The sequence below is a fragment of the Protopterus annectens genome, chromosome 13.part0 (assembly GCF_019279795.1).
Source record: "Protopterus annectens isolate FY-2018-M chromosome 13.part0, PAN1.0, whole genome shotgun sequence".
NCBI classification, from domain to species: domain Eukaryota; kingdom Metazoa; phylum Chordata; order Ceratodontiformes; family Protopteridae; genus Protopterus; species Protopterus annectens.
The window spans coordinates 734,517,479-734,531,844 of NC_056747.1; the positions used below are offsets into that span (position 1 = coordinate 734,517,479).

The 14,366-nt window shown below is 40.5% G+C and overlaps 1 protein-coding gene across 1 annotated transcript in view; it reads left to right on the plus strand.

The window, feature by feature from the left end:
* The window catches only part of NEK8 (NIMA related kinase 8), an 806,012-nt gene that overhangs the window by 718,944 nt on the left and 72,702 nt on the right, over positions 1-14,366 (plus strand). The window contains exon 14 of the mRNA XM_044054419.1: positions 11,716-11,874. Within this exon, the coding sequence (XP_043910354.1) occupies positions 11,716-11,874 (159 nt within the window). The remainder of the gene's footprint in view (positions 1-11,715; positions 11,875-14,366) is intronic.

Genomic DNA, 14,366 nt, shown 5'->3' on the forward strand with positions numbered 1-14,366 from the left:
TATTTCTCGGAGGTACAGGCCAACACGGAAGGACTGTGGCTGACCAAGTTCACAGATGACTGCAAACTAGGCGCCATAATCGACTTTCCAGCTGACACAAGCATCCTACAAAAGGGCCTCATAGAAACAGACAACTGGTGCCAGAGCCATGGCCTCGAGCTAAACGCCAAAAAGTGTATAGTCATCCCCTTTGGCAAAAACAAAGTGCCCACAAATTACCACATAGATGGTAATCCATTAAGTACGGAAGAAGTAATTAGGGACCTGGGGACACAAGTTGATAGAAATCTCTCATTTGAAAACCACGTGGCCAAAGTGGTTAGAAAAACATTTTATATAGCCCACCTTATCATGAAGGGATTCACATCTAGATCAGGGGAGAGGTCATCGTGCCTCTTTACTCATCCCTCATCAGGCCCATAATTGAGTACAATGCCCCTTTTGGGATGTACCTTACCAGGCACCTGCAGCAACTGGAAAGACCCCAAAAGTACCTCACCAAGAGGATCAAAGGGCTCAAACAGATGCCATATGCTGCCCGGTTAAAGAAACTCCAGCTCTACTCAGTGGCATACCACCTGCTCAGAGGCGATCTGTGCCTGATGTATAAAGCCATGTCCAACCTGGGATTAATGGACATGCTGCACCTCAGAAAATCCAAATCCCATCGAGCTACGCACTCGAGAGACTTGAACCTCAGCACTAAAATAAATAGGACATGCTGGAGGGACAGATTCATAACCCAGAGGCTCCCTTCACTCTGGAATAAAATCCCAGTCCAGGTTAGGCAGAGTCCCTCATTGACTCTCTTTAGGAGGAATCTTGATGAGTGGATGGGAGATCGTAGGCTTACCCCAGGTATCACTTCTGTGTCACTGTTAGACAGAGGCACAGTATACTAACCTCAAAAAAGGGCATAGCAAAATTCATTTAAAATGGGTGGCGAAAGCCAAACACACTCTGGCTAGGCTTATAAATGCCCTAGGGCAGATAGCCTAGTATGAACCTATGAACTACGGAAAGAGATAGACAAACTGGTATTTTATAAGAAAATGCATAAAAATTACTTTTGAGATATCTCTACATCATTGTTTTTACTGTCCCCTGAAAGTTCATAAGAATACACCAGACTCACCTCGGTGAGAAGCTATATCAACATGAGGATGACATTTTGTTTTCTTTTTAATGTGAAAATATTCCAACAGTGGAATGGAACAGCTATGGGTGTGTGTGTGTGGGGGTTACAAAATTTGCCAAAGTTATGTTAATCTTTTCATTTTTTTTTTTTAGGTACAATTGATATATACATTAATATTTATATATTTATGTATGTGATATTTTGAAAGTAAGAAATATTCATTTATTTATTTGTTATTTATATGTTTAGAGTCCGAATCATTGTTTGATGAAATTTTCACTGTACCATAGAATAACTAGCTTCCTACTGTAATTCTAAGATTTGTAAATTTAAGCTCCAAAGACTGAGAATTTTGAAAAAAGTCCAAAAATACAGGCGAACATCTCTGTTTTCCGTTAAAGTTGTTTTTTTGCAGGGGGTGCCGCCCACATCCCATGAACTTACATACATCATCATTAAGATCTCCATATCTTGGAGAAAATGGCAATCCTGGACTTAGTATATGTAACTCCACATTTTTGGTCATTCAGTCTTACTCTTCTGGGACTAGTGCCAATAAGTCTCAGAATATCAAACTGTTACAGAATAATTTTGTGAATAGCTTTTTCACATAAATTTGGTAGTGCAAGTGTTAACTGATGTTTAGCAAATCTCTTAACTGTTCCTGATTTTGACTCAAATTTTAGGTCTGTCTCTCTTAAAACTGGTGACTGTTGGAGAAAAGGTTGTGAATTGCGCTTAATAAATAATGATAGTAATCACAGTTATAGAATTCTTGCAGTGCAGAAAAAAAGAAGTTATGTACTCACCATAATGTTCCATGTGAGTTGTTCATCTCGCCTTCATTCTTACAGATGGGATTGGCTCCAAGTCGGCCTACTACAAAGCTCGAAGTCTTCAGACAGTTTGAGGCCAAGTCCCTATTCCATGATGCGCCTTGAGTCACCTCAGATCTTGTTTGCTGGCTCTAATAATACCATATGCCATTCTGTCACTTTTTAGGTAAAAACCATAAAAAGACAAAGCAACCATGATAAAACTTGTATTTGGTCCTTGAAAAAAAAACCTTGGAGGGGGTAGGAGGGTGGGAAGTAAGAATGAAGGTGAGATGAACAACTCACATGGAATGTTATGGTAAGTACATAACTTCTTTATGTGAAGTTGTTCTATCTCGCCGTTCATTCTTACAGATGGGTAGCGTCCCAAGCACCATCTTTCTCGGGTGGCTCACAAGAGTATGTTTTTCAGGACAGTAGAACCAATGGAGGCCCTATCGACTTTGCAATGAGTGATAAAAGTATGAGGCTTTGACCAAGTGGCTGCTGCACAGATATTGTCTGTAGGTAGCCTAGCAGAAAAGGCAGAATATGTGGACACAGCTCTGGTAGAATGAGCCTTAATTTTGTGTTGTAGAGGTAAATTGGCAGCTGAGTTGAGTAAGTGAAAGTGATGCAATCAGATAACCATTTAGATAGTGTTGTTTTTGCCACAGGCATACCTTTCCTAGAATCTGAAAAGGAAACAAAAAGTTGTTCTGATCTTCTGAATTCTTTGGTTCTATCCAGGTAAAATCTGAGCTGTCTTTGAACATCAAGCTTGTGCAGCATATAATCTAAATTGTTGGTGTGTTTAGGGAAAAACACTGGTAAATCTATAATCTGGTTAAGGTCAGCTTCAGTACAAACTTTAGGTAAAAATGAAGGGCATGAAAAACCAAATATGTTTTTTTTATGGACTGTAGTTCCAGTACTCTTTGGACAGACGTGATGGCTACTAAAAAGATAGTTTTCCAAGACAAAAATTTCAAATCACATGAGGAAGCTGGCTTGAAAGGTGGGAGAATAATGCGTGAGAGCAGAACATTTAGGTTCCAGGGGTATAAGTGGATTTAACTGGTAGTCCAATGTGGAAGGTCCCTTTGAGAAAGGCTTTGGATAGCTTGTGTGACATTATGTTAAATCCTTGAATACTAAGATGAAAATTAGAGATGGCGGCAAGCTGTACCTGAATTGTAGCTGCCGATGCTCCTTTGTTGAAAACCATAGTCAAAAATTCTAATATAGAGGAAATAGAGGCTTGGTAATGATCAATGTTATTCTGAGAAGCCCATATGGAAAATCCTCTCCATTTGCTAAGGTACAACTTCCTAGTAGAGGATTTATGAGAAGATATTAAAATATGCTGCATTTTGTTTCAGAGGTTATGGAACCTGGCTATGTTGGGAATTGGAGCAGCCAAGCTGTCAATTTTAGGGACTGAAGGAAGGGATGAAGAGCCCCCGATGAATGCGTCAAAAGGTCTGGAACTGGGTCCAGAATCCAAGGCTCCAACAGATGAAGTCGAAGGAAGGGGAACCAAATCTGACAAGGCCAATGAGGGGCTATTAGAATGATGGTCCTTCCCAGGGCTTTTGCTTTTTGTAGTACTTTGGGTATCAGGGGAATTGGTGGGAATGCATAAAGGAGACCTGGAGGCCAATCATGTACAAGTGCATCCCTTGGGGAATCTCCCGGAGGGGGAATCAGGGCAAAGTAACTTCTTCATTTTATGTTCATGGGGGATGCAAAAAAACTGCAGCAAGGCTGACCCCATCTGTGGAATATTCTTTTGCTATATCTTTTTTGAGGGACCACTAGTGAGGCAACCAAATTGTCCTGCTCAGCTTGTCTGCAATCACGTTGGATTTCCCCAGGATGTGCATTGCTATGAGCTGGGTGGATGTAGCCCACTGCCATACTCTTAGAGCCTCTCGACAAAGGGGATAGGACCTGGTTCCTCCTTGTTTGTTCAAGTACCAGACCACTGAAATGTCTGTCTGAATCGCAATTGTCCCCAGAGGGAGAGAGTCCTGAAAATACTGCAACACCAAGAGTACCGCTCTCATCTCCAGGACATTGATATGCAGATGCGTCTCTTGTTCGGTCCATTTGCCTTGGGCTGTTCTTCCTCAAAAATGCCCCCCACCCGATCAAGAAAGCATCCATGGTCACTGTGGCCAATGGTGAGGGTAGGATAAAAGGACAACCTATCGTTACTTGGAGAGGTCAAACACCACCGAAGATCCTTTTTGCATGTGTTTGTTAGAATAATGAGATGAGACATTGGGAGCTCTTGATAAGACCTTTGCGTGAACAGCAGCCATTGTAGAATCCGCATGTGCATGTGACCCAACAGAATTGCTGTAATTGCAACTGCCATCATCCCCAACAACTTTAGCACTTCTGATGCTGGAACCTTGTCTCTGGATGTGATATTCTGAATCTGCTGACAAAGTACTAATATCCTTTCTGATGGAAGTTTTAAAGTGGTGGTGGTGGTGTCCAATTCTGCTCCGATAAAAACGACATGTTGCGATGGCAACAAGGCAGATTTTTCTGAGTTTATGGTAATGCCCAGTTGATTGCAAAGAGCAAGAGTGGTGTCCCTGGCTTGTATTAGCTGATGCCTGGTGGTGGCGGTGAGGAGCCAATCGTCTAAGTATGGAAACACCTGGAATCCCAAATGCCTCAGGTGAGCCATGACCATTGCCGTACATTTGGTGAACACTCTGGGAGCTGTAGTGAGACCAAAGGGCAGGGCTCAAAACTGGCAATGATTGGCTTCCAGCCAGAAGCGTAGATGATCCCTGGATGGTCTGGCCATTTTTATGTGGTAGTATGCATCCTGGAAATCTATCGAGCACATCCAATTGTCTTTCCCTAAAAAGGGATGTATCGAATGAAGCGTGACCATCTGGAACTTCTCCTTCTTGACAGATCTGTTTAGTCTGCTGAGGTCCAAAATAGGTCTCCAGTCCTCTGTCTTTTTTGGAACTAAAAAGAATCTTGAGTCAGTTCCGGATTCTGTCTGGTCTGCTGGGACTGGTTGGATGACTCTTTTTCTTAGCAACATTTGGACCTCTACTGTTGCTTGTTCCCTGTAACTGGGTGGAATGTCCGGGATTTTTGTTGTCAGGCGGTGGGGGGGGGGGCAAAGGGAATAGAATATCCTCCGAAAACTATGCTTTGTACCCAGTTGTCATTTGTTATTTTTAGGCAGGCGTCTGGATACAAAGATAAGCGACCCTCGACTACCTCCATAGTAGGACAGTCTGGCATCCTTTCAGGAGTGCTGGTAAGGCTTCCCAAATAACTGGTCTCTGTTACCCTGGTTTTGTGGACCCCCTCTGCTGCGAGGGCGGAGTCTTCCATTATTGCCTCCTCCTCCTCTGCCCCTGCAGGGGGGTTCACCATGTGTGTCCAGAAAGGCTCCTTGGGCTTTTCGGAACCACATCTTTCCTTCCTTTTGACCCTTGAGGTAGGGTCTAGTAGGGGTGGAAAAACAGACTCCGATGGCAGACAGAGTCTTTCCTTCCTGCACACATCTGGTCAAAGTTTCCTTAACTTTCGGCCCAAAAAGAGATGAACCAACAAAAGGGGTGTTGACAAAGGATGACTTAAAGGGATCCACAAAGGAACATAAGCGCTTACAGGAGTGTCTCCTGAGAGTAATTCCTGTACCCGCTGCCCTACTCGTTTCTTCAGCTGCATATGAGATCAGATGCACAGACAAGTTCACTATGGAATTAAGGGTAGCAAGCTGGGAGGCAACCTTTTCTGAAGCTCCTTCAGCTACTGTACCCTGAAGAGCATCTCCAAGTTCTTTTAGGAGGTCACTTTGCAGTCTTGTGAAATCTGTAAGGTAGTTCAGTGAACGCATGGCAAAAGTCACTGAACTACACATGCGCTTCCCGTATCTATCCATGATCCTAGAGTCTCTGTTAGGAGGATGGATAGAGGAAGAAGTTTCTGACATCTCCTTTTTGGTGGCTGCCGCCACCACCATGGCATCAACAGGCACTCCCTTAGTGAGAAAAGACATCCTGAGGGACAGAAACAAATTTATTGGGCCTCCTATTGACAGGCTCCATGGTGTCCGGAGACTCCCACACCCTTCGTGAGACCAGCTCCATAAGCTCATCAAAGGGCGGAGACACCCAAGAAGTGGAGGGTCGTGACCCGAAAGCTATCAGGAAGACTGACTCATCTTCAGTAGGGTTGGCGGGCTTCCAGCCACCCCTCTGCTTAAGGATTTCCAATATATCCTGTTTCCTCTTGCAAATTCTCTTCCTGGGAACCTGATCAGTGGGAACTTCTGGTGAAGTGTCGAAAGAGCAGGGGCCACCTAGTGGGGCTTCCTGAGGCTCAGGGTCTCTGTTTCAAAGGGATCTGTGAGCAGAAGTGGACACATGTGCTTTTGGGGAAGAGGTAGTTGGTCCTGAAGTTGTGGATGTCATGGAGGACATTACTCTCCTCATGGCCTCAAAAGCACCTCTACTCCGATGAGAAGGAGCCACTGGATCCGAAGAAACAGCTGATCCCCATCGGCATCGGAACAGTGGGCTCCGATCCAGAGGTAGGAGCTGAATTCATCTGAGCCGAGGCCCCGAGAGGCAAAGTTGGAACCAACAGGTCAGTCTTATTATTCTCCCCGGACCTGACTGGCGAGTGCCGGCTCCTAGACTCCTCGATGGGTGCCGAGGAAGTCTGAGTAAACGGAACCGATGGCACTGGAGCAGGCGTCTGCTCCGAAGGCTCCACAGTCGTAAGGTCCAACTCCTCCAGCTCTGACAGACCGGTATGGCTCAGAGGAGGAAAAGAAGTAGATGGAGGAACAGTTTTCTGTTCCGAAACCACTTGGGTCAGAACCAGTAAAAACTTTGCAAACGCCGGTGCCTGTAACAACTTCTGCACCACACGATCCACATCCAAATCGGATAGGCTAATCGAGGACTGAGATGAATGGATGGAGGGTGGTACCGGCTGGAGGATTGGTGATTTCAATACTGCGGAGACCGGTTCCAGGACTGGGGATCGGCTCCGAAAAGACAAGAAGCTCGGCTTTGAAGGCTGTGGAGCCGACGTCTAAGGTTTTTTTTTATTTTGTCAAGTCCAATGATGAAGCCTTAGAGGACTTGGAAGATTTGGGAGACTGACTAGTTTTATCATGGTCGCCCAAAGCTTCTTGAAAGGAAGATTTTAGTAGTCCTCTATTGATTAATTTTCTTTTCCTTTCATGAAGTACACAGCTTGAAAAGGAATGGCAGACGGAGCAACTTTCTTGCAAGTGTAAAGCACCCAGACACTAAACAGTTTACATGACTCAGTCACTGACATCTTTTGTCCACATTTTGGGCATTTTTTAAACCCAGACTTGGGATGTTTCTCTTTATCTTGGTCAGCCATGAAAACTATCCAACTGCACACAATCAAACTTGTATTATCAAAAAAAATACACACACACACACACACACACACACACACACACACACACACACACGTTTTTAACAATTTGAAACTACACTATAATATATAAAACAGTAAGTAGCCCTTAAAAAACAAATGGGCTCTATATGGTTAAATATGAGCTAACTATAAATGTATAAACACACACAAGTTCTAAAACCTACAAATGCTTGCTAAAACACACTACTATGCTATTAAAACTATTCTAATATCTATATAAAGGCACACCAAAGAAGGGAAGGAAGATACTAAAGGCCTAAAAAAAACAATGGCCAAAAGGACTATAAGAGACTATCACAATTAAGCTAACAATATCTAACAAGCTATTAAAGTTCTAAAGTTATAATTATAAAGATATAAAGATTGAATATAGGAACTTTTTTTCAGAAAAATATGTTATACTAGCCCGAACTGTGAGGAAACCTCTGATCTGTTGCAGCGGCAAACGAGATCTGTGGTAACTCAAGGTGCATCATGGGATAAGGACTTTGCCTCGAGCTGTTTGAAGACCTCGAGCTTTGTAGTAGGCTGACTTGGAGCCAAGGATCAGCTCCAAACCCATCTGTAAGAATGAACGGCGAGATAGAACAACTTCACATTGTGAATTAATTCACATTCACTTATTCTGTCAATGACTGACTTTAATAGTGCTAATATTCTTAAAATGTTCCTGATTATTTTTGGATTTGTTCCAGATTCTGTTGAGATTTATCCCTGATTGGTTGAGTGCTATGATGTTTAGATTGGGAAGGTTTACACCTCTAATCTGACAAGTAGAAGTATAATTACTTGGCTCATATGGTGAGTGGAAGATCCAAGTTTCCTTTCTTTCTGAGGTGTACAATAAGTGCACAGTAACTAGCTGGAGAGGTACATCTAGATCATCTGAAGACCCCCCCCCAAAAAGTATAAAATTTATGGTAACAATTCACCCACAATCCAATGTTAAACATCAGTGAACATTTCCCTATATTTCCGTACAAAAAAAAAACAAAAAAAACAATGCCGCAGTCTGATAAAATGTTTACATATTTTACATATCCTTGCAATATGCACAACACAGAGAAACACTGAATTTGTTATGCTTAAGGGTTATGGTTTAGATGCTGTATTATAGCAATAACCCACGCCTGGGTGTGGGTAATGCTGGATTTACCCACGGTTGGCGTGGTTTGGTCCCGAGGCCCGAGGGACCAAACAAAGCCAACCGTGGGTAAATACAGCATTACCCACACCCAGAAGTGGGTTATTGCTATTATACCATGACATTATTTAAGAAAAGAAACTATTACTTTTCTTAAATAATGGCATAGTATAATGCCTGTTTACTGCCCTTCCGCAGATGTCTGGCATCGCGGCAGTTCTGATGTACTGCGCACCTGCGCGGTACATCAGAGCTGTGAGCAAAGCAATGGAGAAAGCAAGATCTCCGTTGCTTTTTACTGTTTTAAGCTATGTTAAATGAGTTTAACATAGCGAGACAGTTTTAAAATAAGCAACGGAGATGTCCGTTGCTTATTTTAAAACTGTCTCGCTATGTCAAACCCATTTAACATAGCGAAACAGTAAAAAAAGCAACGGAGATCTTGCTTTCTCCGTTGCTTTTTTTTTTTAAAACCTGTCTCCCTATGTTAAATGGGTTTAGCATAGCGAGACAGCTTTAAAATAAGCAACAGAGATCTCTGTTGCTTATTTTAAAGCTGTCTCGCTATGTTAAACCCATTTAACATAGCGAGACTGTGTTTTAAAAGTAGAGTTATACTAATGGAAAAAAGTCTGGGCGACCGGACCTTTTTCCATTAGTATAACTCGATTTACAATGTGCACGCTGGCCAATCAGCGTGCACGTTTTGGGGGGGGTCATGGTATAATAGTATGCAAATCAAGCTGGTAGCTAACAATACAACAGAGTGGAAAAATGGGACAAGGACATTTTTTGCCTCAGTAAAAAGAGAAAAAGAATGTCATTAAACAAATTCAAGAGCAGTAAGTTGTGCCTGTTTTGCACTGATCAGAAATTTGGATTTAATTCTAAAACTTATTTCATATTTTACAGCAAAAGCACTCATAAATAATTGCTAAACAAAACAAAATACTTTACCACGGAAAACACTCTTAGTATGAGCAGCAGTAGTCTCTTCTTCCTTTGAAATGCCCATGTATTGAAAATGCATCTGGCAACTTTTTAAACTACAAGAGACCTGCTGGGATTTATACTGAAATAGTATATAGTAAAGCACTAATTAGTGACTGTAGTGTGCAAAAATTCAAATGAAAAATATGTAAACACGTTTATTAACAGCCTGGAAACAGCACACTAGACACGGGTATCCCTTTTCAGGAACAGTCCAGGAGTACTGTCTAGTGAATTGACTTGATCAGATTCGCATGAAAAACAAAGGCTGAGGGAATCAAACCCTATAGTACAAGAAGTAGCTTGTTAACAGCTCACAGACGTACTCATCTGCAGTAAGTGCTAGTCAAACTTTTATAACCCAAGCACAGTACATTTCACACTTTCTTGCATGCAAAATACAAGCTAAATTAAAAATGCATTCATAGCTGGAACATTATTAAACTCGTAGACTTCATGCCGTCCAGTTTATTCATAGAGCAATAATAAACATACTCTCAAGAGTCAACAAAACAAGGAAACAAAGGAGCTTATTCAAAGAGCCTGGGTGAAACTCTTGTTTACTACAACTCATTACTTCCTTTATACCATAATAACTTTGGAATGCAGGACACACACACACACACACACACACACACACACACACACACACACACACACACACACACACACACGCACACACTCTTGCCCTTTTTAAGACTGTATACATTCACATGTTTGTTTGAAATAAAATTAATGAACAAATGCATAATTATACCATGACCCCCCATTAATATTCCAAAACGTGCACGCTGATTGGTCAGCGTGCACGTTGTAAATCGACTTATACTAATGGAAAAAGGTCTGGTTGCCCGGACTTTTTCCATTAGTATAAGTCTTTTTTAAAACACTGTCTCACTATGTTAAAGGAGTTTAACATAGCGAAACAGGTTTAAAAAAAGCAACGGAGATCTCCGTTGCTTTTTTTAAAGCTGTCTCGCTATGTTAAACTCCTTTAACATAGCGAGACAGTGTGTAAAAAGCAACGGAGATCTTGCTTTCTCCGTTGCTTTTTTTTAAACCTGTCTCGCTATGTTAACTGGGTTTAACATAGCGAGACAGCTTTAAAATAAGCAACGGAGATCTCCGTTGCTTATTTTAAAGCTGTCTCGCTATGTTAAACCCATTTAACATAGCGAAACAGTTTGTAAAAAGCAACAAAGATCTTGCTTTCTCTGTTGCTTTTTTCAAAACTGTCTCGCTATGTTAAATGGGTTTAACATAGCGAGACAGCTTTAAAATAAGCAACGGAGATTCTCCGTTGCTTTTTTTTAAAGCTGTCTCGCTATGTTAAACCCATTTAACATAGCGAAACAGTAAAAAGCAACGGAGATCTTGCTTTCTCCGTTGATTTTGCCCACAGCTCATGTACTGTGTAGGCATACACATGCGCAGTACATCAGAGCTGCCGCAGAATACCAGACAGCTGCGGAAGGGCAGCAAAAAGGCATTATACAATGCCATTATTTAAGAAAAGTAATTATTTTTTTTTCTTAAATAATGTCATTGTATAATAGCAATCACCCACTTCTGGGTGTGGGAAATTCTGGATTTACCCACGGTTGGCTTTGACCACTCGGGCTTCGCCCTCAGGATCAAACCACGCCAGGCGTGGGTTATTTCTATAGTAATGCCCAGGAAGTGTATTTCAGCTCACTGTTGTAAGAACCATGCAGTGCATCCCATTGCACCCTTATGTCCTCCCAACCTCTTAGTTCAACAATTCAAGGACCCAATAATCAGGAACAGATTGTTTCTCTTATATACTTAAAAAGTTGCATTAGCAAGCATTTTCTACAGGACACAGTCTGAAAATAACATGCCTGTCATTATTTAGTGACTGCAGTCCAGACAAGTTTGTCCAGAAAGCCACAAATTTTACAAGAAACAGAGCAAAATAATTCTCAGCTTTTTTCACTCAAGGCATCTGGTTAAAGTAAAAAATAATGAGGGGAGATAAAGGCTCAAAAAATGACAAATTATTCTGACAGCATGGCTTGTCTTTCATGGCTTTGTTCATTTAATTAAAGCATTAATTCTGGGTTCTGGGTTGTTTTACAAGCAAGGTGTAATGTAGCTGTAATTTTTGTAACTATTTCTTGCTTCGATGTTGTCTTCAGAAGATGAAGTATACACGTGGGGCAAAGGAGCTCGGGGGAGACTAGGAAGAAAAGAAGAGGACACTGGAATACCCAAAGCAGTGCAGCTTGAGGAAAACCACCCCTTTGCTGTAACATCAGTGGCATGTTGCCATGGGAACACACTTTTGGCAGTAAAACGTGAGTTATTGTGTTACACATTTTATCTCTGTCTGTACCCTGTGAGTTAATTTGTAATAGCTGCTGTTGTGTTAAAGTGATTCTTGGAGCATTAGTAACAGTGGCAGTGTGTCACATGCCTCTGATTCATGAATCATTAATAACCATGGCCTTCTATCATGCACCATTCTTATTATCATCAGTGTTGTCACATTATGAATCTCAGTATAATGACATAAGTGATATAGACACAATCTTGAATGTCTCCTGTCTTATACCACACAGTTCTTAAAGGAGATGATTGCATACATTCTGAAAAGTATGGATATTGTTTGCAATACTCTGAAATTTAACAGCTTATTTCTTGCAGCAAACATAATCTGATTTTGTTTGGACTTTTCAAGTGGAAAGAGAGCAACAGTAACAGAGAAAGCACTTTACCTTCATAAAATATTTGTCATTATAGTGACAGTCATCTACTTACACGAGACATTACTATGAAATGCTTGTCTGTTGCTCTTTGAATCCTTTTCCCATCATCACACTCTCGCCACCTTCAAAGAAGTCACATTTTTATGCCACATGATTTACGTCACAAGGATCACTGCTATATGAACGTTTTGGAAATAAACCTGATATAAGTCTTTGCTGAGATATTTTAACCAGTCAAGCATCCCCAAGAGAGCATGGTTGCAGTTTTGTACTAGGCTGTTAAGAGGACAACCAGCTACACAAACCATGCTTTTTTTCTCAGTTATTTTTTAATGCCCACAATACACAAATTGCTTAGTTTCATTAATTTATCAGCAACTTCAGGCTTTCTTTTTCAGCAGTGTTCACTAAACTTTTTTGCTTACACTATCCTACAAAAAGAACATGAGAATTTTATTCTTTTTATGATGAATGACAGCCTCTGAGAAAATCATTAGTAACAGTTGTTGAAGTCACTGGATTCTCACAAAGAAACTCATTTACTGTACTTTTCCTGCTTGAGTGGGAGCATAGTATATATTTGTAAAACATCTTTAGTGAATTAGAACTTGTGGCATAGGCAAACTTACATTTATATAAAAGTAATCAAACCATGTTAACAAGTACACATTTACAAACATTATACATCATATATATTGTTATGTATGCTATAATCTGTGCAGCATTATATAAATTATTCAGTTCCTGCCTTCAGAACATTTTTCTGTATGCATTGTTCCCACAATGTCCAGTTTTATTTCTATGCAATTTTCTCCTAACCATTTCTAAAGATCCCACTTCATGTTCTTTTATCTCTGTTATAATATTCAAGTTTAGTTGGTTTAGATTTTGATTTCCATTTTCTAGTAATTGTTTTTTTTTTTTGGTCAGCCACCAGAATTAAACTTAACAAGTCCTTACTATGTCTAGGCAGTTCAGATCCTGTATCCCAGCTAAAAATAATTTTCTTCGTTGCACTCATTTGCTCTACAATATTCCTGACAGAATACTCTGTAGGGAATTATTAGTCTGCCAACTCATTACACTCCAAAAAAATGTTCCCAGTTAACTCTTTCTTTCCATCACACCTCCAGCATTTGCCATCTACTTGAAGAAAAATTATTTGGAGTATGTTTGAGGTATAAATGTATCTATGCAAACACTTTCAGGCAAAAATCCTAGATCTTCTAGATTTTGTTGCATATTTGGGAGCCATATATATGTCCTCCAATTGTTTCTTTGTGAATTGGATTTCCAATCTCTTTTCCCAATCTTTTCTAACATTTTTTTGACTTTTTCCCTATAGTTATTGTGTGCTATTTTATATGCCCTACTAATTATCATTTTTAAACAGCAGCAGCTTTTATAGATTCAACTATAAACTTAAGAAGTTCAGGTCTTTCATTTAGGATTCATCCTATCCCTTTCTCTTTGTCTATATTCTATCAGTCCTTGATAGGGAAGGCAATCACTACCCTGTAATCTAAATGTTTTATTGGCCTTTTCCCATTCTATTACCATTCCTTCTGAATTTGTTCTCAATACCTTGGTTGCTTTGCCATCTTCCTCCAGTAAATTCTTGCCCCCTCTTGTCTATCCTCTATACCCCTAATTGCAGTTATCCATTTTAGTAGACTCTCCTTTCTCCATTCCCATTGACTTAGTTCTTAGTATACTGTCTGCTACTTTATGAATATAATATTCTGTATGACTGTTGTTATTCTCCTTAAGGATCTACGCTCCATTCTTTCCTTATTTTGTGAATTATCCCCCTGCTTCATCATCATCATCCCTTTCCACTTTGAATTGTAACTTTCTGCTTCTGTTATATATGCAAGCCTTAAATGTGTAACTATAAAATATCCCTTCAAATCAGGTAATCCTAAATCTCAGATATAACAACAAGATGACAAGGCCAGGCCAGGTGAAACAACAAATAATAATAATCCAAAAACTCACACAATGCAGCAAAACACATGTAGGAGAAAAATGCTCTTTAATATTTATTGCTTTCGTCCAATACAGGACTTCATCAGAATACA